The sequence below is a fragment of the Pongo pygmaeus genome, chromosome 6 (assembly GCF_028885625.2).
Source record: "Pongo pygmaeus isolate AG05252 chromosome 6, NHGRI_mPonPyg2-v2.0_pri, whole genome shotgun sequence".
In the NCBI taxonomy this organism is placed as follows: domain Eukaryota; kingdom Metazoa; phylum Chordata; class Mammalia; order Primates; family Hominidae; genus Pongo; species Pongo pygmaeus.
The window spans coordinates 142,491,086-142,517,055 of NC_072379.2; the positions used below are offsets into that span (position 1 = coordinate 142,491,086).

Below are 25,970 nucleotides of genomic sequence, written 5' to 3' on the forward strand. Positions count from 1 at the left end.
CTCCTTCAGGCAACCAAGAGACTTAAGCTACGAAGGTCTGCCTCTCCCAGACTCTCCCCTTACACCTCAGGCCCATACCCTTTGGCCCCGTGCCTCTTAGCCTACACCTTCCCATCCCCACAACTCACTCCTTAACAAACCCCCTTTCCTATCACACACACCAATGACCCTTGGCCAATTTCCTTCTATTCATATGTTAACTGTAGACTGCAGTCCTGATTCCAACTGTACTTTCCCCCTATGAGCAGAACAGTGAGGAAATTGGCTGAAACAGAACAACAATCAGCCCCCTCTCACTCCTGTGCCTACTTTGCATAGAGACACACCTTGTTTAGACTCCCACAGCCTTCCTGTTAATGTCTCCTTCCTCTCTCCGCTATCGATCTGGGGCTCTGGGACAGAGATTCTTCAATATCCCACCAGTGCCCACACTTATATACCACTACAGACAGTTATTCTCATTCTCATACTCTCTGTCTCTTTCTCTCACACACACACACACACCCTCTGCTATGCTTCCCCACCCCAGCTGTCCCTGGGGAGCCTGGATTGGATTTGTGCCCATGGTCTGCAGCTTACCTCGGTCTGTCTGCTGGTCACCCTCTGAAGGAACGGGGCCCAGTTTTGTTCACTCTCTGGCTCAAGGACAAAGTATGCTTCTACTCACTCTCTACCTCCAAGCACCTACCCTACTCCGACTTAACTGCCTGACCCACAACTAAAAAGAACGGCTCCTGGATCTTCACAAGTGTGGTGAGGCCTGGTGAGAGGGGAGCCTTCTAGTTAAGTGACCTACCACGTGCCAGGAACCATGTTAGTTTCCAGGATTCAGAGATGATTAAAACTAATCACGCACCTTGAGAAACTCACAGTGGAAGGAAAATCAGTAAGCAGAAAAATGCTACATAATCAGGTAAATGCTGGGACAGACTTAGGAAGGAACGGTGTGGATACACTGGAGCAGGCTCCAAAGCAGCATCACCTCGGAGGAGGATCTTGAAGACTCAAGAGTTAACTGGGTCAAGAAGTATACACACAAACACTTCTGACAGGTCTGCAGAAAACAGGGAGTCCATAAAAATAGCATTTGGGCAATGGAAGCAGGACACACCATTCCGTGCCCACAGCATTACTTTCTGTGTGCAGTGCACTGTATGATGATCTACAGAGATTAAATAAGCCGAGGTCTCTGCTTCCAGTCACTTGGGAGAGACGCACAAGGTAAATTACCCAAAGAGAAGGTAAACTGCCCAGGGCTGTAATTAACATACAATATGCGCCGAGAGGGAAAGGTTAATGCTAACTCAGGTCCTAAGTACAAAGATCATTGGGAGTCAGGGGTGCACTCTCATTAGGGTACAGTATGGGTGGGTGGAGAGAGTAAAAACCAGAACAAATCAAGGTTCAGCAGTTGGAAGTCAGCCTTAGGGAGAAAAGGGGCGGAGACTGACTGGGCCAGAACAGAGGGATTGGGACAGAAAAAGAGGGTGGGGCCAGTGGGCTCCACCTACCCGCTCCAGCCCTTACCCCCACCCCCCACCCCATCTACTTTCTACAGTCTGTGGAGACAGGTGAGCGACGAACTCCTGAGACAGGTGTGGGTGCGAGGGTCGGGAGGGTCATGGGATTGGGACCGAAGTGTGAGGAGGGAATCTGCACTTCTTTGCTACACAGAGCGCTGGCAACTTGTGACAGGCTGTTTTTGGGGTATGGGCTGCCTCGGGTTGTTGCTGTTACAAGGAAAGAAAAGGGTTCCCCTGCCCACCGCCTCCCAGCCACTGGGCTAACTCCTGGCAGGAAACTTGCAAACTGAGTTTAATGAGTTAGGATCAACAGAGGGTAGAGGAGGGCCCTGGCAGATGTGGGGTCTAGAAGAGGACAGGAGTTATCAGGGCCTCCGGCCATTGTGCTGGGCCTTTGCCTGTACAATTGTTTCTCAAGCAGTTGCGTCCCTGTGGCTTTGGTGCACCTGTGTGCACTTTCTCCCTCCACCTGGAGCATGGGCTGACACCGGAGGAAAGGAAAAGACAGAGTCAGACAGGGTAAGTGGGGCTCCCTCCCCTCTTCTCTAACAGGGCTGGATTGAGGGCCTCTGGCTGGGGAGGTGGGGGGTGGAGATCCAGTAGGAGCAATAACAGAGGAAGGGCAGGGCCTGCCCCATCACCTGAATTCCAGAGATGCCAGTGTGCACTGAAGCCCCAGGCAGGGCGTGCCCAGGACCGGATCCTGGATGGTGGTAAGGGACAGAGCTGGGAGACTACAGGGAAGGAGAAAGGAAAGAAGGCAGAGCCATGACACAGTCAACTTACAGAATGGCTGGGAGTCAAAGCTCCTGGGCTGGTTTCCTGGCTATTCCACACACTCCAAGACATAAAGAGAATTTCGGAGCTGGAGGGGACTGTACAGATTATTTATTTGATTTGAGATTGAAGAACCTAGAAACCAAACAAAGAAATATCATATGGTTACTTTGGTATCTGACACAGCCATGACACCAATTGCTAGTGTAGACACAATAGCTGTGTGTCTTTTTGCAGGAGCCTGGGGAGGGGCCATGGTGCCAATGTACTTACTGGGGAGACTGGAGAAGCCGCTTCTCCTCCTGTGCTGCGCCTCCTTCCTACTGGGGCTGGCTTTGCTGGGCATAAAGACGGACATCACCCCTGTTGCTTATTTCTTTCTCACATTGGGTGGCTTCTTCTTGTTTGCCTATCTCCTGGTCCGGTTTCTGGAATGGGGGCTTCGGTCCCAGCTCCAATCAATGCAGACTGAGATCTCAGGGCCCTCAGGCAATGCACGGTGAGTTAAGGGTGGGCATCATAAGAGAAATACACCTTAGGCCCATCCTCCCTCTCTCCCTGTAGTCTCTGAGGCATAGAGTCTCTGGTTTCCTGTCATTGGCATCAGCAGGAGGAGGGGTCAGAGGCCAACAGAGGATCTTTTGCCCATAGCAGACAAAAAAGGGAAAAAGGGCTTCTTTCATGGAAGCCACCAATGGCCTTATTTCTCTTCCGTCAGGGACAATGAAGCCTTTGAAGTGCCAGTCTATGAAGAGGCCGTGGTGGGACTAGAATCCCAGTGCCGCCCCCAAGAGTTGGACCAACCACCCCCCTACAGCACTGTTGTGATACCCCCAGCACCTGAGGAGGAACAACCTAGCCATCCAGAGGGGTCCAGGAGAGCCGAACTGGAACAGAGGCGAATGGCCTCAGAGGGGTCTATGGCCCAGGAAGGAAGCCCTGGAAGAGCTCCAATCAACCTTCGGCTTCGGGGACCACGGGCTGTGTCCACTGCTCCTGATCTGCGGAGCTTGGGAGCAGTCCCCAGATTAGAGCCTCTGACTCCACCCCCTGCCTATGATGTCTGCCTTGGTCACCCTGATGATGACAGTGTTTTTTATGAAGACAACTGGGCACCCCCTTAAATGACTCTCCCAAGATTTCTCTTCTCTCCACACCAGACCTCTTTCATTTGACTAACATTTTCCAGCGCCTACTATGTGTCACAAACTATGTTTCTGCCTGGACATCATAAATGGGGACTTGGACCCCGAGGAGAGTCAGGCCACGGTAAGCCCTTCCCAGCTGAGATATGGGTGGCATAATTTGAGTCTTCTGGCAACATTTGGTGACCTACCCCATATCCAATATTTCCAGCGTTAGATTGAGGATGAGGTAGGGAGGTGATCCAGAGAAGGTGGAGAAGGAAAAAGTAACCTCTGAGTGGCGGCTATTGCTTCTGTTCCAGGTGCTGTTCGAGCTGTTAGATCCCTTAGGCTTGACAGCTTTGTGAGTTATTATTGAAAAATGAGGATTCCAAGAGTCAGAGGAGTTTGATAATGTGCACGAGGGCACACTGCTAGTAAATAACATTAAAATAACTGGAATGAACTCCTGATCCCAAAGCCTATTGTGTTTTCAACACAAGGTAATAGGAAGCCAAGCCACTTGCATGTCTCCCAATCCCTGTCTAGGGACAGCTGCTGGTGCAGGATGGAAGACTTCCTATAAACAGAATGGGCGACCAATTGTTTCTACAGAGGGGGTGGGCTGAGCATGGGCACGCATGTCCCCAGCCTCCTGGACGAGCAAAGTCAGTCAAAGCTCTGGTGATCTCTGCTCCGCGTGCGTAGCAGTGTCTGTGCCTCTCCTGCCCAGGGGGTAGAGAGCAGTCTCCAGTGCAGGGTCCCCATCCTATCTGAAAACAGTGGAGTCAGTGGCCCCAGGTGGAGGGACTTCCAGTTTTAACAATGGGTTGGTATGAAGGCCAGAAGGAGTGAAACGTGAGCTTTCTGGCAAGGAGACTCCCTCTTGAATCATCCATATGTAGCCCCGGGGCCACTTGCGAAGAGTCTCTAACAGCTTCTGCCTCACTCCTGCGCTCTGACCGCTAGGCTTTCACCCCAGCCGCCGGTCCTGATTCCTGAGATCCCAATATTGAGCACCAGGTTTCCTGGAATTGTGTGCTGCGGCTATGATGTAGGTTTCGGCCGCTGGAAGCTGCTAAACCATAGCTGACGCCCCTTCCTAAGCCAGCCTTCCTTCCCCGCGCGGGCATCTGTCCAAGGCCTTGTCGCGCTCTCAGTCTCCTTCGCAGCCTGGCCCCAACCGTTCAACTTCAATAAAGCAAAACTCCAGCCACGCCCGTCTCCGTGAAGTTATCGCCATAGGCCGGCCAGGGGGCGCGAGAGGCACCGGGGTGATTTCCGCGGGAATCGATAACCAATCGGATTCCCGGGCCGAACGGAGCACACCCGCCCGCCCTCGCTCTTTCCCCGCCCTTTGCCCCGCCCCGCTCCTTCCCCTCCTTTTGTCTATCCGCCGAGCACTCCACTTCACCGCATTGGACCGCGCGGCCGCCGCTAGAGCTCTGCGCCTGCGCACGCACCGCGCCGGGGACGGGGTGGCCTGGTGTGTGGGCGCGGCAGGGCGCAGGCGCAGGCGCAGTGTGTGTCCGCAGTTGGCGGGGGGGATGTGGGGGAAGCGACGGCCCCCGGTTTGTTTGGGCTGTGGGCGGTGCGCAGCGCAGAGCCCGGGAAAAGCGGGAAATGGCGGCGCCGACCGCGGGGTCTTGGTCCACCTTCGAGCACAAGGAGCTGATGGCCGCTGACAGGGGACGCAGGTAAGTAGGGAACGGTCTTAGGGCTCCTTAGGGGAGCCCAGGGAAGGGGAGCGTGGCCCCCAGGCGTGCAGCCCTGCAGCCCCCCTCCCTTCGGAGCCCCGGAAAGCAGCCGTGTCCGCGCTTCCTGCCAAGGGTGGGAGGCCCGCCCGAGCCGCCCCGAGCCTGACTCCGCGCAGGGGCCCGCGGGCGGACCTCTTGGCCTTGTCTCTCGTGGGAAAAGACTGCCCCAGCCTCCCTTTGTTCAACCCACGAGGGTTCTAAAGGGGAGGTCTTTGCAGTCCTGCCCGCTCTTGGCTTCTCTTGAAGATTCTTCATCCTTTCCTCTGGCTCTCTTATGAGGGAGACTATAAAAAGACCATACTCTGTCCCCTTAAAAATCGACGAGCCCTTCTGCAGACCTCGGTGCTCTGCCTGATGTGCATTTGATTTGTACTGATTGTATCATGATCTGCATGGCTTTGCATAGAATGACCAGATTTTCAAAGAAGTCAATACAGGGTTTGGAAATTGAGTACTTTTGGCAGAACAAGGGGGTTCCTGTGGCTCCAAGTGTCCATGCCTCTGCCCCGGTCATTCCATTTCATGGCAGTCATCACCCAGGAGAACATTGTAATGCCTCCTGCTCGAGACTGAAGATTAAGGTCTTCGCAAAGGGAACCTGCAGAAGGACACAGAATTAAGACGTAGGAACTCCGTGGTGCCCTTCACCCCTCCTCCCCTTCCAGTTGTGTCCTGAAATTCTAAATAATTGCAAACTTTTATAATGCTCACATTTAAGACTCTCATACTACGGAGTAGAGGAAGGAGCGGGTGTGCAGAGTGGGTGATGCTTCGGATTAAAGAGTTGATTGAAAATTCAAGTCTGGAACTCAAGAGAGTTAAGAGCTATAAGTCAGTAAGTTGCAAGTATGGGTGAGATTGCCTAGGGAAAGGCTCTTTGAAGGGGCGTCCCTAATGGAATATCAATATTAAGGGCAGGCCAAAGGCCCTCTAAAGAAAACAGGAACTGGGTAGGCAGAGAGAAGACTCCCAAAGAATGCTGTCATGGAAACCAGAGGAAGAGAGCGATTTAAGGAGCGAATACTACTGGTAAACTAATGGAAGAAATCTGCTGCACCACTGGTTGGTATCCCAGCTGCAGTGTTATATGTGATCGTTATTACTGCTTTGACGTATTCGAAAGTGATTCATTCTTAAATAGGTTTTTTAATGTGTATAGCTCTTTTTCTTGTAGCCGGTTTTTCCTGAAAGTCTGGGGTAACGGAAATATTACAGTAAAAAGAAGGAAAAATGGAGTTTCAGACTCAGTTTTCCGAACCTCAGATTCATTGGCTGCTTCCAACCCACTTCATCTGTTTTAGGATCCCACCTGCTATCTTAGGTCTCCCAGTTCCTCCAGGACCTTGCTCTTCCCTCTTGTAACTATAAATCTCTCATCCAATAACATCTCCAAGCCAGTGCATCCATTCTATAGATGTGTGGTATTTCACTGATTCTAAGATACACATTTTTTCCCTCCCGTTTTTTTTTTTTTTTTTTTTAGACGGAGTCTGCTCTGTCACCCAGGCTGGAGTGCAGTGGAATGATCTCAGCTCACTGCAACCTCCATCTCCCAGGTTCAAGCGATTCTCCTGCCTCAGCCTCCCGAGTAGCTAGGACTACAGGCATGCAGCACCACACTCGGCTAATTTTTGTATTTTTAGTAGAGACAGGGTTTCACCATGTTGGCCGGGCTGGTCTCAAACTCCTGACCTCAGGTGATCTGCCCACCTTAGCCTCCCAAAGTGCAGGGATTACAGGTATGAGCCACTGTGCCCGGCCTCCCCTCATGTTTTAACACCTTAGAAATCAGGATGCATTTTAGAGTAGGTTTTTAAGTTATAAACGGAAGTTATTGTGTCTTCACTGCTATCAGGTTCCACCCTTCCTGTTGTCACATATTTGGAAAATGTGACTGGGCAGGCTAGAGAACTCTGGATTTATGTAAACTAGGCATGTAGATGACATATATTGGCAATAGGATTATTTTAGTTTATAAGCAGAAGCTGATCTCTTTGCAAGCCTGTAGCAAAATTAGCTGGAGGTGACAGCACATGCCTGTAGTCCCAACTACTTGGGAGGCTGAGGCAGGTGGATCGCTTGAGTCCAGGAGTTCTGGACTATAGTGTGCTATGCCAGTCACGTGTCCACACTAAGTTCAGCATCAGTGTGGTGATGTCCTGGGAGCCAGGGTCCACCAGGTTGCCTAAGGAACCAGCCCAGGTCAAAAACGGAGCAAGTCAAAACTCCTGTGCTGCTCTGTAATGGGATCATACCTGTGAATAGCCACTGCACTCCAGCCTGGGTGGCATAGTGAGACTCTTAAAGTAAATAGATAAATACCTATCCACTATGACTTTCTGTCATACTTTCTGCTTATCCACATCTTAACAGGATTCTGATAATTTCTGGAGCCATTTTGTCACTGAAACTTAAAGTTTTAAAAAACATGTAATTATATGTTTATATCACTAGTGAAAGAGAGTTAGTATCTGCCTCATTTATTTTCTGTTAAAGCCATTGGCTTGAGTTTTTGCCATAGTGTTATTTTAGCCCTCATCCAAGATCATTATAAACTTACATCACTTTCACCAGCTTAGATAATGTGAGATGTTTTCTGAAATAATTCTCTTTATTAAAATTGGTATATCAGAGAAGTATTCCTTCTCATAAATATGTGTGCTTGGGGGTATTATTTTGCTTAAGATAGATATTTCCCTCCCCTAGTCAGACCATTCATCTCAGATGATCTCAGCTGAACATAAACCATAGGAATTAGACATTATTTTCTTATGATCAATGTGTTCCTGCTTAGTGCATCTTTGATTTAACCAGATTCAAGAAATATGCATAATCTTGGTTATTATAAGTCTTAGTCTTTTTGTTCTTCCTATTCATGCCTCTTCCACTCCACTCTTCTGTGTCGAATTGTGACTTGACAGCCTTTCCCTCTACCTTTTATCTGTAGGATATTGGGAGTGTGTGGCATGCATCCTCATCATCAGGAAACTCTAAAAAAGAACCGAGTGGTGCTAGCCAAACAGCTGTTGTTGAGTGAATTGTTAGAACATCTTCTGGAGAAGGACATCATCACCTTGGAAATGAGGGAGCTCATCCAGGTATCTGGAGGCAAAAGAGAAGATAAATTGATCATAGGGCTGGGAATAGAGCATGACAAAATATGGAAAGGATGTCATATCTTTCTTCCTTTTTTTTTTTTTTTTTTTTTTTGAGACAGAGTCTCTGTCTCCCAGGCTGGAGTGCAATGGCGCGATCTTGGCTCACTGCAGCCTCTGCCTCCCAGGTTCAAGTGATTCTCCTGCCTCAGCCTCCCAAGTAGCTGGGACTACAAGCAGGTGCCACCATGCCTGGCTAATTTTTTGTATTTTTAGTAGAGACGGGGTTTCACTGTGTTAGCCAGGATGGTGTCAATCTCCTGACCTCATGATCCACCTGCCTCGGCCTTCCAAAGTGCTGGGATTACAGGTGTGAGCCACCACACCCAGCTGGATATCGTACCTTTCTAAAGAAATGGAAATGCCCTTCTACCATAGAGCATTTGAGAGAAATGATATATAACTCAAGAATAACAGGAAGGACTTCACCCAAACATATACTTTTCCTGTAAAAAGAATTCTTGAGATGGATGAGGCCACTACTAGGAAGCTCATGTGGAGAAGCAGAATTATAGCTAGAGAAGTAAATATGATTTCATGTTTTATTCTTGTGTCTTAGGCCAAAGTAGGCAGTTTCAGCCAGAATGTGGAACTCCTCAACTTGCTGCCTAAGAGGGGTCCCCAAGCTTTTGATGCCTTCTGTGAAGCACTGAGGGAGACCAAGCAAGGCCACCTGGAGGATATGTTGCTCACCACCCTTTCTGGGCTTCAGCATGTACTCCCACCGGTATGAAGCTTTAGTAATATGGGGTGTTGGGAAGAGTTAGTTTGACTGGAAAGGAATTTGTAAGTCAGAGTGAGGGAGACTAGATTTTGTTGTATTTGGATTGGACCACTTCCCTAAGGTCTGTCATCATGAGTTTTGATTTCTTACAGTTGAGCTGTGACTACGACTTGAGTCTCCCTTTTCCGGTGTGTGAGTCCTGTCCCCTTTACAAGAAGCTCCGCCTGTCAACAGGTGAGAATTGATGGACTAAAAGGGGTCCCAGGCCAGGCGCCGTGGCTTACACCTATAATCCCAGCACTTTGGGAGGCCGAGGCGGGTGGATCACCTGAGGTCAGGAGTTCGAGACCAGCCTGGCCAACATGGTGAAACTCCGTCTCTACTAAAAATATAAAAACTAGCTGGGCGTGGTGGTGGGCGCCTGTAATCCCAGCTACTCGGGAAGCTGAGGCAGGAGAATTGCTAGAACCCAGGAGATGGAGATTGCAGTGAGCCAACACGGTGCCACCGCACTCCAGCCTTGGCGACGGAGTGATACTCAGTCTCAAAAAATAAAATAAAAAGGAGGGGGGTGTCCCAGATTGACTTCCCCTTTCTTGTCTGGTATCTGGCTTTGTCCTAACATGAGCCTTTTTTTTTTTTTTTTTTTTTAAAGAAATAGGGTCTTGTTCTGTCACCCAGGCTGGAATGCAGTGACACCATCATAGCTCACTGCAGCCTTGAACTCCTGGGTTGAAGGGCTCCTCCTGCCTCAGCCTCCCAAGTACCTGGGATTACAGGTACATGCCATCACACCTAGCTCATTTTTAAATTTTTTGTAGAGAAGGAGTCTCACTTTGTTACCCAGGCTGGTGTCAAACTTCTGGCCTCAAGTGATCCTTCCGCCTAGGCCTCCCAAAGTGCTGGGACTATAGGCGTAAGCCACCATGCCCAGCTGAGACATAGTTTATATTGGGAACAGTTGTCAGTGAATTTATTAAGGGCTAGTAGGACAGTTTAGGCAGGAGTTTGTGTTTTTTTTTTTTTTTTCTTGTTGTGACGGACGGAGTCTTGCTGTGTCGCCCAGGCTGGAGTGCAATGGCCCGATCTCGGCTCACTGCAAACTCTGCCTCCTGGGTTCAAGCGATTCTCCTGCCTCAGCCTCCTGAGTAGCTGGGATTACAGGTGCGTGCCACCATGCCCAGCTAATTTTTTGTGTTTTTAGTAAGAGACGGGGTTTCACCATCTCCTGACCTCGTGATCTGCCTGCCTTGGTCTCCCAAAGTGTTGGGATTACAGGCATGAGTCACCGCGCCCGGCCCAGGCAGGGTGTTATTAATAGTTGGTCCATTTCCCTTCCACCCCAGATAACAGTTTTTATGATAATTGGCCCTTTGAGTAGCTTGGATGGGCAGGAAGTTCATGCTCAATTGGCCTCTAAAAAGCTGAATGAGAAAAGACTACATTTGGGGCCACCAGCCTGCTGATGGAGCAGCCTAGTGATTGGAACGAGGCTTTTATCAGCTAGCCCATTCAGTCATTCAGCCAGTTGAGCATCTGCTACATGCAGGCTATGTGCAGAGAATCCTTTAGTGAGCTAAAACTAAGAGTCTCTGCCCTCATGAAGCTTACAGGTTTGGGGAGTGAGTGAGACCAATATCACAAGCCAGTTGCAAGAGATGTCTGAAGTTACAATGACATATTAAGATTGATGGTTAAGTTATATACTAGTTTTTTGGTTTTCTGTCTATACCACAGATACTGTGGAACACTCCCTAGACAATAAAGATGGTCCTGTCTGCCTTCAGGTGAAGCCTTGCACTCCTGAATTTTATCAAACACACTTCCAGCTGGTGAGTTTTTGCATAATGACAAGAGGAAGAGAGTTGGGAAATTAGACACCCTTCCTGGGAGCCTGAACTTAGTTTGCATGTACATTTCCTTTCTGCCTTATTAGTCAGAAAGTTGTTACTGGTTAAATGCCTTCTGTGAGCATTTGTCTATTTTTACCTGCTGGGGGTTAAGAAGAAAAATACAATGTCTTTGTTTTCTTGAAATGTCTAATCTAGCCGAAGAATCATCTGTTATCAAGACGTTCATGGTCTAACTGGCGTCTCCTCCACAGGCGTATAGGTTGCAGTCTCGGCCTCGTGGCCTAGCACTGGTGTTGAGCAATGTGCACTTCACTGGAGAGAAAGAACTGGAATTTCGCTCTGGAGGGGATGTGGACCACAGTACTCTAGTCACCCTCTTCAAGCTTTTGGACTATGACGTCCATGTTTTGTGTGACCAGACTGCACAGGTACCTGAGGCGGGAAAAATTGACATGTAAATTAGAGGACTGAACAACACTTTGGGACCAGAGACATCTTTTGCTCTTGTGCCTGCTGGGATATGTCTTAAAAGTTGGTTTACTCTACTTACATTTTTACTCACTCTGTTCTGCCTCTCACCTTGCAATCTAGTAAGAAAGAATTAGGGCCCGCCAGCCATTTTAGTGTTGACATCTCAGGTTGTGGTTTCATAAAGTAATAATAGTCCGCGGTTGGGTTCTCACTTTTTTTTTTTTTTTGTAAGACGGAGTCTGGCTCTGTCACCCAGGCTAGAGTGCAATGGCGCAATCTCGGCTCACTGCAACCTCTGACTCCCAGGTTTAAGTGATTCTCCTGCCTCAGCTTCCTGAGTAGCTGGAACTGCAGGCGCACACCACCATACCTGGCTAATTGTTGTATTTTTAATAGAGACGGGGTTTTGCCACGTTGGCCAGGCTGGTCTCAAACTCCTGACCTCAGGTGATCCATCCCCCTCAGCCTCCCAAAGTGCTGGGATTATAGGCATGAGCTATGGCACCTGGCTGGGAAAGTATTAACATTTGTGTAATCACCAGTCATATCATAGGGTAGATTGTTTGTGGACTAGATTTCTAGAAATTGTAAACATTTTCATTATGGCCTGTTCGTCATTAACCTCAGTTACTGTACTGCACAACTGACTTTGTGACCTTTAGGGTTTCTATTTTGCAATCAATAATGGCCCATTTGTAGATTCATATTCACTCTTTATTTTGATTCCAGAATAGTAGAACTTTCTTAAACTTGCTTTGAGGTTGTCAGTGGTGAAATTAAAATTTCTAGGAGATTCACTTTGATCTGTTGGGATAGAGGATCTTTGTTTTCCATTCAGCATTGTCTGTAGTCTTCATTTCTCTTTCTTAGCTGCCCTCCTTCTGTGAGAGTAATTATGTATTTACTATATTTTTGGCAAGGCCAGTTTCATCCACAGGTACCTGGGTGTTGTCCTTTACATGCTGTTTTTGCCAGCTTCCCCATTGTAGCATATGCAATGTAGTTAAATCCACCCTTGCTTCAAAGCCACGGCAGGAACAGCTGCTTCAGTCATCAAGTATTCAGGTAGTTTATATGCTTTCCTGAGAAGTCTGTTGGGCATAAAGGGACAAAGGGCAGGATACCAGCCATAATTCCTACAGAAGGTCACTTAACAAAATGTGCACTGTGTGTGTTTTCTTAGAGGTTTTGGTCTAGCCATTTCTTTTACTAGAAATCTATTATGTCATGGTTTTTCAAGTTATATGCAGCTGATAAAGGATCTTACATGTCTAATAGTTAAAGATACGATACTGAGTTACTAAGTCAGCTATATACTGCTGTTTTCTCAAAGACCGTCAGATTTGGTGAGTTTATGAGCTCACTTCATAAATAACATTTCCATTTATGGTAAGCCTGATGCATATTCAGTGACCTATTGGATTCTAATTCTTTGGTTGAATTGCTCTGTAACTGGAATTTCAGTAGAGTGGAACTTCAAGCACCTTATATGGGGGACTATGTGAGCTGCCACAGATTTTAAAGATCAGATGGGGAGTTTTGACATCAGCATAAAAGGAAGTGTGTCCTCTTATATTCCTAACGACCAAACAAGATTAGAGAAAAAATCTTCTGTCATAGCTAAGAAGAAGAAGCGCCTAGGTAGATATGATCAGAAAGATAAATGGAGGAGGCAAAACTTAAGCTGACCTTGAAGGATAGAAGTTACTGAAGCCACCCTAGGCAGGGAGAACAGTGTGTGGACAAGAAATGCGTGTGTTATAAACCAGGTAGTTGCAATGGGTGTCATAATTTGGTGCACTGGGCATCTGCACAGAATGCTCTCTTCCTGGTGGGATCTCCCTAGAGACTCAACTCGTTTATCGTATAGCTATTCGGCAAGCAAAGAAACAGAACCAAAAAAAAAAAAGATCCTCTTTTCTTTTCCTTATCAAATCTTTTTTACTTGAGAGAGGAATTCCATTTAAAAACAGGAAATAGTATAATTAGTCTTTAGAGACTCCTCTTCCCCTGATAGTGCTGCAGTGAACATTGGTATTCTCACTGCCCAAATGTTTTCACTTTTCTCTTTGTTATCAAATTTTTATTGCATCTACTTCATGAGGTTACTAGTTCTAGAATTATGATTTACCGTATGTTAGGAAACGAGGTGCTCTTCAGAGTGGAAATTGCCTTTTACCATGTGGTATTGTTTTTTTAGCTTACATTTGGGTCACAAATTGCTTTGAAAATGTAGGGACAAGCTATGGGTTATCCCTGGAAAATGCAGCTGCCCATATAATTTAGCATATAATTTCAGAGGGTTCACAAGTTACTCTCTTCACATGTCCCCCAACCCCTAGCCAAAAATACACTTAGGAGTTAAGAACCCTGCTATTTATAGAAGTACTGTAATTTTATCAAAAACAAATCTGCAGATCCTATTTTAAGCTATGCTACTTGTGGAAAAATTCCTCCAAATGTCTAATCCCCATTTATTGAATGGTTTAGTCTTACTAAGTTTGGTTACAAGGTGCGTGTATTGTTTTTTTGGACATTGTTTTCTATTTACTGACCTAATCTCACTAAATTCAAAATGCTTGTGATTCAGTGTCCACGTATATAATTTTTGTTTTCTTTTTTTTTTTTTTTTTTTTTTTTTTTTGAGATGGAGTTTCACTTTTGTTGCCCAGGCTAGAGTGCAATGGTGTGACCTGGGCTCATTGCAACCTCTGCCTCCCGGGTTCAAGCAATTCTCCCGTCTCAGCCTCCTGAGTAACTGGGATTACAGGCACATGCCACCACGCCTGGCTAATTTTTGTATTTTTAGTAGAGACAGGGTTTCATCCCATTGGTCAGGCTGGTCTCGAACTCCTGACCTCAGGTGATCCACCCACCTCGGCCTCCCAAAGTGCTGGGATTACAGGCGTGAGCCATGGTGCCCGGCCTTTGTTTTCTTCTTTGAGCAAAATTAACTTCTTTAACTATTAAATGTTGAATTCTATTAGCGTCAGCTCCAGAGGAACATTCACACTTACGTATTCTCTTGAAATTATATATTCTTGAAAGAATTTTTTGATTATCTGTCATTACCTTAAGATTTCTATTATTGTGGTTGGCTTCTACTTAGAAAATACACATAGTTTTCAACAACACCAGTCTCTTTATTTCTAGTTATATTGTAGACTTTCAAATATTTTATGTAATTGCATCTCACTTATCTACAAACAGAAGTATTCTGAACAGATAAATTAGTAGCTCTCAAACTTTAACATATCACAGTCTTCTGGAGGGCTTGTTAAAACACATTTTGCTGGAGCCCAAGATTTCACGTTTCTTCCAAGTTTCTGGGTGATGCTGCTGTTGCTGCTTTAGGGACCACACTTTGAGAACTACTGCAATATGTTATATTATAGAAGTGTGCTTTTTATTTTGACAGTGTGTGTGATTAAATATATGTGTGTTTTAACTCTTCACCCAGATAACTTACTTATTTTCATACATTTTATTCAAGTTTATAATAAAATGAACTTGTTTTCTCTCTGCCCATCTCAGAAGACCCAGACATCGTGAATTATAGAGGGAGGCATAGGTTTAAACATGTGTGCCTGATTATTATGTTCTTTAGTTACACAGTATAACTTTCTGATGGATGGACCAAATGCTTAAGGTAGTGCTCTTCATGTATCGCAACTTAGTGCAAGATAAACAAGATTCTCCAGGCATGGTGGCACATGCCTGTGGTCCCAGCTACTCTAGAGGCTGAGGCAAGAAGATTCCTTGAGCCCAGGAGTGCTAGGCTGTAGTGTGCTAATGCTGATCAGGTGTCCAAACTAAGTTCATCATCAATATGGTAACCTCCTGGGAGTGGGGGACCACCAGGTTGCCTAAGGAGGGGTGTACCAGCCCAGGTTAGAAATGGAGCAGGTGAAAACTCCTGTGCTGATCAGTAGTGATCTTGCACCTGGGAATAGTCACTCAAGCCTGGGCAACATAGCGAGATACTGTCTTTAAAAAAAAAAGATAAACAGGGAAAGAGTTCTTAAGTTGGACTACAACATTGACCAGTAATAGATTTCTTTGAGAAAAATACTCTTTAATAGACGTGCACATTGTAATAACGGCACATTTTTTGCAATGTGTCCCAGACACAGTGATCGGGTTTTGTTTTTGTTTTTGAGACAGCGTCTCTCTCTGTCACCCAGGCTACAGTGCAGTGGTGCAGTCACAGCTCACTGCAGCCTCAACTTCCTAGGCTCAAGCGATCCCTCCACCGTAGCCTTTAGAGTAACTGGGACTATAAGCATGTACCACCATGCCTGGCTAATTTCTTTTTTAAAAGATGGAGTCTTGCTAGGTTGCCCAGGCCAAGTCCTTTGTCATAATATCTCATTTTTATCTTCACAAACTTAGAGAAAATATCCTCGTAATTTTTTTTTATAAAGTGAAAATTGGGGTATCAAGGGTCTGAATAAGTTGTTCCAACTCATGAAGCCAAGGTTCAAACCTAGATTAATCTGAACCCGGGGCCTGTGTATGTAATTACTGCCCTGTACGGAATCCTCCTTCATAGCGCGCTCTTTCTGAAACAAAGCATTTTATACAGACATCGTCACTGTCTCTTAGATGCTTAGAATCTTAGAAGACAACATACAAGTATTGCTGTTCTCTACTAACATGATGCTGTCACAGAACAGTTTATTTTCTTGTAGCTGAATGTGCATGTTACTTATTCATAGCTACACTTTGAGTCACCCTTGTGCCATTTATATACAAGGGCAGTTGCTCTAATGAAGGATCTGGTTATGAACAGGGAATTAATCAGAGTTGACCAGCTCATGATTAGCTTCTTTAGTAACTTTCTTTAATCCAGGAGCTCTTTGCCTATCTCAGTGAGTCTGAATCCATATTCAGAATATTGTGTCTGAACTCATATGCATTTTTCTGGTGAGTCCATAGCTTTCTTTAGTCTCTCAAAAGGTCTCTTTATCATTGACCACAGGAATATACAGAAAGCGTTTTGTCTTCTAATAGCTTAGGGTTTCAAAAAGAAACCAAACTTTGATGCTTATATTGGTGCTGACCTTAGTGCACAACACTAAACATTCCTTTCTTTTAGGAAATGCAAGAGAAACTCCAGAATTTTGCACAGTTACCAGCACACCGAGTCACGGACTCCTGCATCGTGGCACTCCTCTCGCATGGTGTGGAGGGCGCCATCTATGGTGTGGATGGGAAACTGCTCCAGGTGCGGATACCCTGGTGGAAGCCAACTGTTGAAACCAGGCTGCTTTACCTCCTGTCTGCTGTCTGTCGAGTGATGGCTACTATTGCATGTGTAGGACTTAGGAGGCCCCGCCGAATGCTTAACCTCCCTTCTTCCTTCTTTCTGGCAGCTACAAGAGGTTTTTCAGCTCTTTGACAACGCCAACTGCCCAAGCCTACAGAACAAACCGAAAATGTTCTTCATCCAGGCCTGCCGTGGAGGTGAGTGCCCTGGCAGACCAGCACCTGGGTGGTGGCTCCTGGGCAGCTTCCCACCAGCTCTCACTTTCCTGTTTGCTCCTCTCAGGTGCTATTGGATCCCTTGGGCACCTCCTTCTGTTCACTGCTGCCACCGCCTCTCTTGCTCTGTAAGTGTCTCCCAATGCATGGGGTGTGCTGGGACTTGGGCAGCCCATGGCTCTCAGGCTGGTCAGCTCTCCGTGCACCACCATATCCTGTTCTCAGGTCTCTTTTATCAGTGTCTTTGCCTTCCTTTCTGAGAACTCTTACTCTTTTCTGTGCTTCATTAACGCTGGTGCCCTTTTTTTGGTTACTCATTCCATTTATGGATTTTTGATCTGTCTTTTTCCTGTCCTTCTTATTTTATCTCCTTTCTTTCACTCTTTCTCCTTTTCACTTGTTCCACATACTTCCCTGTTTACCTACACTTCCTCGCTTGCCTCCTTTCTTACCATTCGTGGGTCATGCAGGATAGCAGAACAGAATCCGTGTGGGCCTTTGACTCTTCCTTTTCCGTGAGCTGCTGCTGCCCCTCTTTCTCTCATGCAGTCTGTTTTACTCCTTTAAGAGCCAGGACTGCAGGACGAGGATTAAAAGGACACATAGGCATGCTTCTCATCCTGGAGGAAAATAATAGTAATTAAGAGCCCTAACTTTGGAGTCAAATTCTGACTTCACCATTTACTAGCAATGTGAAGTTAAGTTAAATGGCATCCCTCCATCTCAGTTTCCTCAATATAAAATGAAAATAGTCCTTGTACCTACTTCATAAGGTGCTTGTGATGGTTAAATGAGATTATGCATTTAAGGGCTTACACAGGTCAGTACCTGGCGCACAGCACATCCACAAAATATGCCAGCTATAACTCCTAAAACACGATCAGTGTCATAAAGGGCTTATAGTTTGCTTTAAAGGTCACTTTGTCCAAACATTCAAATAATTACTGTTTTAATCTCTCGTGTGGCCAAATGTAAATAGCTAATATTATTGTCATCCTGATCTAATATTACCGCAGAATATAGTCTGCTGAGGTCCTGCGATATGACTCAGACTATGGCGGTTACTACCACAAAAGCAGGAAGAAATGCAGCCTCTCTAAGGAGCAGACCAGTTACTCAGGAAAATAAAGTAAATATACATGAAGTAGCTTAAGACTAGTTCACAGGCCTCATGTAAGCAAAGGTGAAATTAGCAAGGTACAAACTGTACTTAGGAAGGAGTATGCAGTAAGAGTAGATCATTTTAAGTGCGAGTAGTTTAAAGAGATTTTGTGGATAGGATAAGGCTTAATTTGTACCCAGAGTAATTTGATTTACATAGTTATAGAGTAGTATCTGTCGTGGGAAAGAAACAATACAACATGATAAGCACACTAAGATTCAGAGGGCATGTTGTATCTCCCCTCCTCCCAAACAAATGCTCGGATCTGATTTTAAAACAGCATCTGTGTGAGTATGTGAGATGTAGCTGGTCACAATGAAGTGGGTTCACCTCATTACAAACCTTTAGTCATAACTGAGATTTTGGACAGCTGCAGGTAAAAGTAAGGAACAGTTGGGAGCTTAAGTAAGAAATAATGTGATGAACTGTTTTTCCAGCAAGGTTGCCATGGAGGGGGCTGCACTAAGGAAAGAGGTTATGGGTCAGGAACTTCGCTTTTCATTCCCTGCTCTATCCCCAGGCCCAGGGCACTGCCTGATGCAGGTAGCACTTATAAATGTTGAATGAATGGATGAAAATTAATCTGCCTGAAAAACTGTAGGTATTGTGTAAAAAACAAATATGAGGATATTGTGACAAAAGAACCAATGGCATTTATTGATTGATGGATCTGTGATGTAAAGGTGAGAGAGGCATTCTCCTTTCTCTTTAGCTTGGCCTGTTTCCTTTAGGCGTCTTTACTAACAAAACGACAGTTAAATTGTGATTTTCTCCTCCTATATCCAGGGATTTAATACACTATTGGATCTGGATAAGCAGTAATTGCTCTTTTCTGGAGTAATCTGAATCTTTTGTTCTGTCTCTCTGACTTTTCTGAAATTCAGTCCTTCAAGGAATGACCAGTAGCCAATTGTTCCGTTGAAAATTTGAGTTCACCTGTCTTCCTGCTGTATTTGGTTAATATAATTAATGTCTAGAAAAAGCTCCACCCCCCTGCCCCAGTCAGCTTCTAAACTGGAGTGTAAGCTCCATGACGGCAGGAATTTCCTCTTCACTCTATCCCTAGGCCTTAAAGTAAGACAGTGCCCAACACATGGCAGTTGCTTGACACATTTTTATTAAATCTGTGCTTTGGTCCTTTTCCCCCCAATTCTTGAAGCTTCCCTTCTTTCCTAGGCTCCCTTGATGTTGCATGGATCAGGAAGTACTGTAAAAGAGCATACTGTTACTTTTGATGTGTTGACCTGAGAGTCCTCCCCATCTGTCTTTCCTACTGACAGCACCCCTGCCCACACCCAAAATAAAACAACATCATCAAAAATAAGAGTCTGTCTTGGGATACATAAGGCTTGTATCAAGAGCAAGGATCTGCTCAGGGTATGTTGAGAAATTACTGCTAAAATTGAATAAGGATGATCTTTTTAAATTTTCTGGGAGAAAATAGTCAAATTCTCCCCATTTTAAGTTTTTCCTCTTAAAATTTTAATAAGGCCAGGTGCAGTGACTCATGCCTATAATCCCAACGCTTTGGGAGGCCAAAGCAGAAGGATCACTTGAGGCCAGGAGTTCAAGACAAGCCTGGTCAACGTAGCAAGACCCCATCTCTATTTAAAAAAAAAGAAAAAAAAAAGATTTAAAAAGTTATTTTAAAAAATAAATTAAAAAATTTTTTTCTTAAATCTTGGATGCTTGCTCTAATTTATCTTATGAAATTAATAAACATAGTGCTTCGAAGATATCAAAACCACCTTGGAAACAACTGATCATACTTAGTTTTATTATTTTTTGGATACATAGTTCGAGGTTGTGATTTTTATATAGCATACATATGGTAACCGTATTTGTTGTTTATTACCTTGTTTTTTCTTGTTTATGTAATCAAATATATCAGTGTTTTATTATGTATTGCAGTAAAAAGCACTGTGACTCCCAGGCATATTGTTAATTGAACAAGTGAGTTTTGGACTTAGATGATTTTGATTTTCAGTTCCATTTACAAGGAGTATTTGATTTGGCATTTTCCCTGTCTTATACAGAGTGGGAACTGCTCCAACCACATAGATGTGCATGTGCTTGAGTGTGGTGCCCGGTGTGTATGAGGCATCCCCTGAGGAACAGATGCATGCTGAGAGAGTAATAATTTTTTTTTTTTTTTTTTTTTTAGTTTATCAGCCATAGGTTGGAGGCAGCAACTGGAAATGGCTCTTCCCCTTCAAGGTTGTAGGGAACGTGGGCTTGCCTGTGACAGGCCCAAGAGAGAGAGGAAGAAGTAACATCATTGTCCATTCTGTCTGCCTTTGTTACAGATGAGACTGATCGTGGAGTTGACCAACAAGATGGAAAGAACCACGCAGGATCCCCTGGGTGCGAGGAGAGTGATGCCGGTAAAGAAAAGTTGCCGAAGATGAGACTGCCCACGCGCTCAGACATGATATGCGGCTATGCCTGCCTCAAAGGTACTTTGAGTTCCAAAAGAGTTGAGTCATACCTCATTTTGTTGCACTTTGCTTTATTGTGCTTTACAGGTACAGGTTGAGTATCCCCTATCTGAAGTGTTGGGACCAAAAGTGTTTCAGATTTTGGATTTTTTTGTTTTTTTGGATTTTGGAATATTTGCGTTATACTTACTAGTTGAGTGTCCCGTATCCAAATATTCTAAATTTAAAACGCTCCAGTGAGCACCTTCTTTGAGCATCGTATTGGCACTTGGAAAGTTTCAGATTTTGAAGCATTTTAGATTTTTGGATTTGGGATGTTCAGCTGCTTTTTACAAATTGAAGGTTTGTGGCAATCCTTTGAGCATCTGTCAGCACCATTTTTCTATTGGCATGCCTCTGTTAGCATTTTTCAGCAATAAAGTATGTTTTAATTACAGCATATGCATGTCTTAGACATAATGTTGTTGCACACTTAATAGACTGTAGGATAGTAACCATAACTTCCATATACACTGGGAGACCTGAAAATTTGTATGACTTGCTTTATTGCCATATTCACTTTCTTAAGCTGGTCTGGAAACAGACCTATGGTATCTCCAAAGTATGCCAATAATCCAAAAGAGTGTACCCTCCTAGACTTGGATTCTTCATGCTGGGTTCTCTGACTGGGGAGGGTGCAGGTGCCATGGCCGATCCTAGTTTGGGAAGTCCAGCTGTGTGATGGCATTCACACTGTGATTAATGCCCTTTTGGTTGCAGGGACTGCTGCCATGCGGAACACCAAACGAGGTTCCTGGTACATCGAGGCTCTTGCTCAAGTGTTCTCTGAGCGGGCTTGTGATATGCACGTGGCCGACATGCTGGTTAAGGTGAGCCAGCAGGCTCCGTGACCCCTGTGCGTCTCCACAGTGCTCAACTTTCCTCCATCCTTGAATGCTCTTTCATAGTCTGTCTCCCCTTTCTGTTGTGCTGCTGTCCTGACGCCCAAGATTCTCAGACTTGGGCCTATTGGTTCTGCCCCTCCAGGTGAACGCACTTATCAAGGATCGGGAAGGTTATGCTCCTGGCACAGAGTTCCACCGGTGCAAGGAGATGTCTGAATACTGCAGCACTCTGTGCCGCCACCTCTACCTGTTCCCAGGACACCCTCCCACATGATGTCACCTCCCCATCATCCACGCCTAGTGGAAGTCACTGGACCACAGGAGGTGTGATAGAGCCTTTGATCTTCAGGATGCACGGTTTCTGTTCTGCCCCCTCAGGGATGTGGGAATCTCCCAGACTTGTTTCCTGTGTCCATCATCTCTGCCTTTGAGTGTGGGACTCCAGGCCAGCTCCTCTTCTGTGAAGCCCTCTGCCTGTAGAGCCAGCCTTGGTTGGACCTGTTGCCAGGAATGTTTCAGCTGCAGTTGAAGAGCCTGACAAGTGAAGTTGTAAACACAGTGTGGTTATGGGGAGAGGGCATATAAGTTCCCCATATTTGTGTTCAGTTCCAGCTTTTGTAGATGGCATGTTAGTAATTGCTTTTATTACATTAGTTAAGATGTCTGAGAGACCGTCTCCTATCTTTTATTTCATTCATATCTTCTGCCCTTTTTATCCTAGAGTGAGAGTTTGGAAGATGTCCAGATTTAATGTAGACATTATCTTTTGGCTCTGAAGAGGCAAACATGACTGGAGACACACCTTGCTGCAGTGTCCAGAAGCGGCCTGTGCGTTCCCGTCAGTACTGCAGGGCCACCCAGTGGAAGGACACTCTTGGCTCGTTTGGGCTCAAGGCACCGCAGCCTGTCAGCCAACGTTGCCTTGCATTTGTACCTTATTGATCTTTGCCCATGGAAGTCTCAAAGATCTTTCATTGGTTGTTTCTCTGAGCTTTGTTACTGAAATGAGCCTCGTGGGGAGCATCAGAGAAGGCCAGGAAGAATGGTGTGTTTCCCTAGACTCTGTAACCACCTCTCTATCTGTTTCCTTCCTGAGAAATGTCCATCTCTCTCCCTTACTATTCCCACTTTCATTCAGTCAACCTGCACTTCATATCTAGATTTCTAGAAAAGCTTCCTAGCTATCTCCCTGCTTCGTATGTCTCCCCTCTTTACCTTCATTTCATCCTGTTGGCTGCTGCCACCAAATCTGTCTAGAATCCTGCTTTACTGGATCATGTAAACGCTCAAAGATGTAATGTAGTTCTTTGTTCCTGCTTTCTGCTTCAGTATTAAACTCTCCTTTGATATTATGTGGCCTTTATTTCAGTGCCATACATGTTATTTTTTTCAACCTAGAAACCTTTATCCCTGCTTATCTGAAACTTCCCAACTTCCCTGTTCTTCAAGACTTTTTGTTTTGTTTTGTTTTTTTTGAGGTGGAGTCTCGCCCTGTTGCCCAGGCTGGAGTGCAGTGGCGCTATCACGGCTCACTACAACCCCTGCCTCCCAGGTTCACGCCATTCTCCTGCCTCAGCGTCCCGAGTAGCTGGGACTACAGGCGCCCACCACCGTGCCCCACTAGTTTTTTGTATTTTTAGTAGAGACAGGGTTTCACCCGTTAGCCAGGATGGTCTTGATCTCCTGACCTCATGATCCACCCACCTCAGCCTCCCAAAGTGTTGGGATTACAGGCGTGAGCCACTGTGCCCGGCCAAGACCTTTTTTTTAAAAAAAAAAAACTTCCATTCTTTCTTCCTCCAGTCTGTTCTCCACATAACAGAGTAGTTTTGGTTTTTAATTTTTTTTTTTTTTTTTGGTTGTTTGGTGTTTTTTGTTTTTTAAGGTGAGTTCTCACTATGTTTCTCAGACTGGTCTTGAACTCTTGGCCTCACGCCATCTTCCCACCTCAGCCTCTCAAATAGCTGGGCCTACAGGCATGAGCCACCACACCTGGTCAGGTTTTGGTTGTTTAAATATAAATCTGATCACCCCCCTGTTTAGAACCCTTCTGCTTTCTATTACCCCTCATTTAAAATTTAAACTCTTCACCTTGGTTTATGAGAACTGGTTCTTGCCTTCCTCTTGAACCTCATTAAATGGTGATTTCTTGCTAAGCTCCAGCTCGAGTGGTCTCCTCTCAGCTTCTAATTTTGTGCTGTTTCCTGCCCTCTTCCTGGGCCTTCTCAGCTCTCCACCCCCACCACTCTTGACTCAGGTGGTGTCCTTATTCCTCAAGTCTTGACCATTCCCGGGCCCTTCAGTCCCTGAGCAGTCTACTTCTGTGTCTGTCACCACATCTTGTCTTTTCCCCTCATTGCATTTATTGCAGTTTATATGTATGCTACTCTTACTTGTTCATTTCTGTCTCCCCTGCCAGGCTGTAAATGAGGGCAGAAACCTTGTTTGTTTTATTCACCATCGTGTACCAAGTGCTTGGCACATAATGGGTCTTCAGTAAATGTTTGTTGAATAAAAGAGGGAAGAAGGCAAGCCAACCTTAGCTGCAATCCTACCTTTTGATAAAATGTTCCTTTTGACAGTATACACGGATTATTATTTGTACTTTGTTTTTCCATGTGTTTTGCTTTTATCCACTGGCATTTTTAGCTCCTTGAAGACATATCATGTGTGAGATAACTTCCTTCACATCTCCCATGGTCCCTAGCAAAATGCTAGGCCTGTAGTAGTCAAGGTGCTCAATAAATACTTGTTCTGTGAGCTGGGTGGTTTGAAGCCTTGCTGCCAAGTCCTGCCTTTGGGTTGACACAGTATGGAAGTATTTGAGAGCGAGAATCTTTCCACTCCCACTGCCAGGATTTTGTATTGCCATCAGGTGCCAAATAAATGCTCGTATTTATTACTGATGTGTGCTCAATATGTTTCTGTAGATACTCAGTCCTCTGAAGCCCACAGATTTCGTTTCCTTAGCCCCTTACACTGCAGCATTCCTCACCACCTCACAAGGCATATCCAGACCTGAAAACCCCTTCTTATTTTGCTGCTGTGATCCTGTAAATATATGCAGGTGTGGGCCCATCTCAGTTTGCGTAGTCCTGGGATTTCTCACAGATGAAATGGAAGTCATTAGCAAACAGTGCCGGTTCTTGATTATTTAGACTATGAGATGTAGGCTGCCATAACAGATTGGGCTGGAATAGAAGGATGGGAGAGTGAAGATAGTAAAATTCCATTTCTTACCTGGTTGCATTTAAGGTCTTCTAGAGTGGGCATAGATTGTAAGAGAATTCTAGTGCAGCATAGAAGAGATCAAAGCAATGGATTTGTGTAAGTTGATATTTGGGGGGTGCATTGTATCTAAAGGATGTGCCTGAGAGGTAAGTGCAGGTGCAGATGGGCCATGGAATTTGGCAAGAGATGGAATGTTCTGTAGGAACTTTCTACAGAAGTTTTCACAGGAAACAAAATTTTTTTTTAAATACGGGGTTTCATCATGTTGGCCAGGCTGGTCTATAACTCCTGGCCTCAAGGGATCAGCCCGCTTTGGCCTCCCAAAGTGCTAGGATTATAGGTATGAGCCACCTATAACAAACCAGAAACAAAACTTTTTTGTTTGGTAGGAAACAGCTGTGGGAGCTGGAAACATTGTTGAGTCATACAGAGAAGGGTATGGCTGTCTAGGAAGAGCAGAAGGGGATTGAGGTGAGCTGAAGCACCTCGGCAGACAGAGCAGAATTTGGTACAGAACATGAGACAAAAGGGCATGAAAAAGACTGAAACTGATTGGTTGTACTGCAAGAAAAACAACTATGGGATAGCCTCAAGGGAAGGATATAAAATCTAGGACAGGTGAAGAAATTATGGAAACAGTGAAAGTAAGATAAATACCCATTTCCAGGATAGGAAGGGTTTTCAGTGGTGTGATATGTTTGAGAATTACAGAGCAGTATCTGAACTGAATTCCATGTCCTCCCCGCCCCCCAACCCCCTTGCCCTTGAATAAGGGTATGAGGTTGAATTTCACAGCTCTGCTCCCTTCTGCTTACCTCTGCCAGAGGATTCTCTTCTAAAATTATCCCCCTCCCAGAGCTGGGGGCTGCCCTCTGCTGCCCTCCTCCATCCTGTTTCCTCTAATGGGGAAAAGGAAAACAGGAAGAAGGAAAAACTGTAATATCAGACCAAAGCTGATTTTTTTTTAATTTTTAAAATTTTATTCTACAAAATAGAGATGAGGTCTCACTATGTTGTTCACGCTGGTCTCAAACATCTGGGTTCAAGTAATCCTCCTCCCTCGGCCTCCCAGAGTACTGGGATCACAGACATGAGCCACCACACCCAACCAAAGCTGTGATACTAAGAATGGTGCCAGACTGGCCAGGCGCAGTGGCTCATGCCTGTAATCCCAGCACTTTGGGAAGCTGAGGCAGGTGGATCACCTGGGCTCAAGAGTTTGAGACCGGCCTGGGCAACATGGCAAAACCCCCTCTCTAAAAAATAAAGAATGGGGCCAGGCACAGTAACACACACCTATAGTCCCAGCTACTCAAGGGGCTAAGGAGAGAGGATTGCTTGAGCCCAGGAGTTGAAAACCAGCCTAGGCAACATAGTGAGACCCCCA

At 45.4% G+C, this 25,970-nt stretch overlaps 2 protein-coding genes and 1 long non-coding RNA gene across 6 annotated transcripts in view; 2 read left to right on the forward strand and 1 right to left on the reverse strand.

Annotated features, from left to right (window-relative positions):
- LOC129039983 (uncharacterized) overlaps positions 1 to 4,973 on the reverse strand; it is a 128,147-nt gene extending 123,174 nt beyond the window's left edge. The window contains exons 1-2 of the long non-coding RNA XR_008503517.1: positions 2,574 to 4,973; positions 2,310 to 2,435 (exon numbers count right to left, since the gene is read on the reverse strand). This is a non-coding gene — a long non-coding RNA (uncharacterized LOC129039983). The remainder of the gene's footprint in view (positions 1 to 2,309; positions 2,436 to 2,573) is intronic.
- TMEM139 (transmembrane protein 139) lies at positions 1,554 to 4,641 on the forward strand. 2 transcript variants are annotated; one of them, XM_063667922.1, is made up of 4 exons: positions 1,554 to 1,595; positions 1,945 to 2,042; positions 2,538 to 2,799; positions 3,019 to 4,641. In XM_063667922.1, exons 3-4 carry the CDS (start codon positions 2,555 to 2,557, stop codon positions 3,422 to 3,424), a joined length of 651 nt encoding a protein of 216 aa, XP_063523992.1. In that variant the 5' UTR covers positions 1,554 to 1,595; positions 1,945 to 2,042; positions 2,538 to 2,554; the 3' UTR covers positions 3,425 to 4,641. The 2 variants fall into 2 exon arrangements, with proteins under 2 accessions (XP_063523992.1, XP_054349660.1); XM_054493685.2 differs by lacking the exon at positions 1,554 to 1,595 and having other exon boundaries at positions 1,618 to 2,042.
- On the forward strand, positions 4,838 to 24,254 carry CASP2 (caspase 2). Of its 3 annotated transcripts, XM_054493672.2 has the most exons (11): positions 4,838 to 5,121; positions 8,129 to 8,279; positions 8,896 to 9,063; positions 9,213 to 9,294; positions 10,798 to 10,892; positions 11,165 to 11,341; positions 16,483 to 16,611; positions 16,760 to 16,850; positions 20,337 to 20,486; positions 21,228 to 21,337; positions 21,495 to 24,254. In XM_054493672.2, exons 1-11 carry the CDS (start codon positions 5,048 to 5,050, stop codon positions 21,624 to 21,626), a joined length of 1,359 nt encoding a protein of 452 aa, XP_054349647.1. In that variant the 5' UTR covers positions 4,838 to 5,047; the 3' UTR covers positions 21,627 to 24,254. The 3 variants fall into 3 exon arrangements, with proteins under 3 accessions (XP_054349647.1, XP_063523991.1, XP_054349649.2); XM_063667921.1 differs by lacking the exons at positions 21,228 to 21,337; positions 21,495 to 24,254 and adding an exon at positions 16,936 to 16,996 and having other exon boundaries at positions 4,995 to 5,121; positions 20,337 to 20,470; XM_054493674.2 differs by lacking the exons at positions 20,337 to 20,486; positions 21,228 to 21,337; positions 21,495 to 24,254 and adding exons at positions 16,936 to 16,996; positions 19,207 to 19,652 and having other exon boundaries at positions 4,995 to 5,121.
- The last annotated feature ends 1,716 nt before the right edge of the window (positions 24,255 to 25,970 follow it).

Excerpts from the sequence above, each read along its gene's own strand:
- TMEM139 (XM_063667922.1), top strand. The coding sequence starts at position 2,555 with ATGGTGCCAATGTACTTACTGGGGAGACTGGAGAAGCCGCTTCTCCTC. Across the intron at positions 2,800-3,018 it reads GGGCCCTCAGGCAATGCACG|GGACAATGAAGCCTTTGAAG; the intron begins GTGAGTTAAGGG and ends CTCTTCCGTCAG.
- CASP2 (XM_054493672.2), top strand. The coding sequence starts at position 5,048 with ATGGCGGCGCCGACCGCGGGGTCTTGGTCCACCTTCGAGCACAAGGAG. Across the intron at positions 9,064-9,212 it reads TTCAGCATGTACTCCCACCG|TTGAGCTGTGACTACGACTT; the intron begins GTATGAAGCTTT and ends GATTTCTTACAG. Across the intron at positions 21,338-21,494 it reads TGGCCGACATGCTGGTTAAG|GTGAACGCACTTATCAAGGA; the intron begins GTGAGCCAGCAG and ends CTGCCCCTCCAG.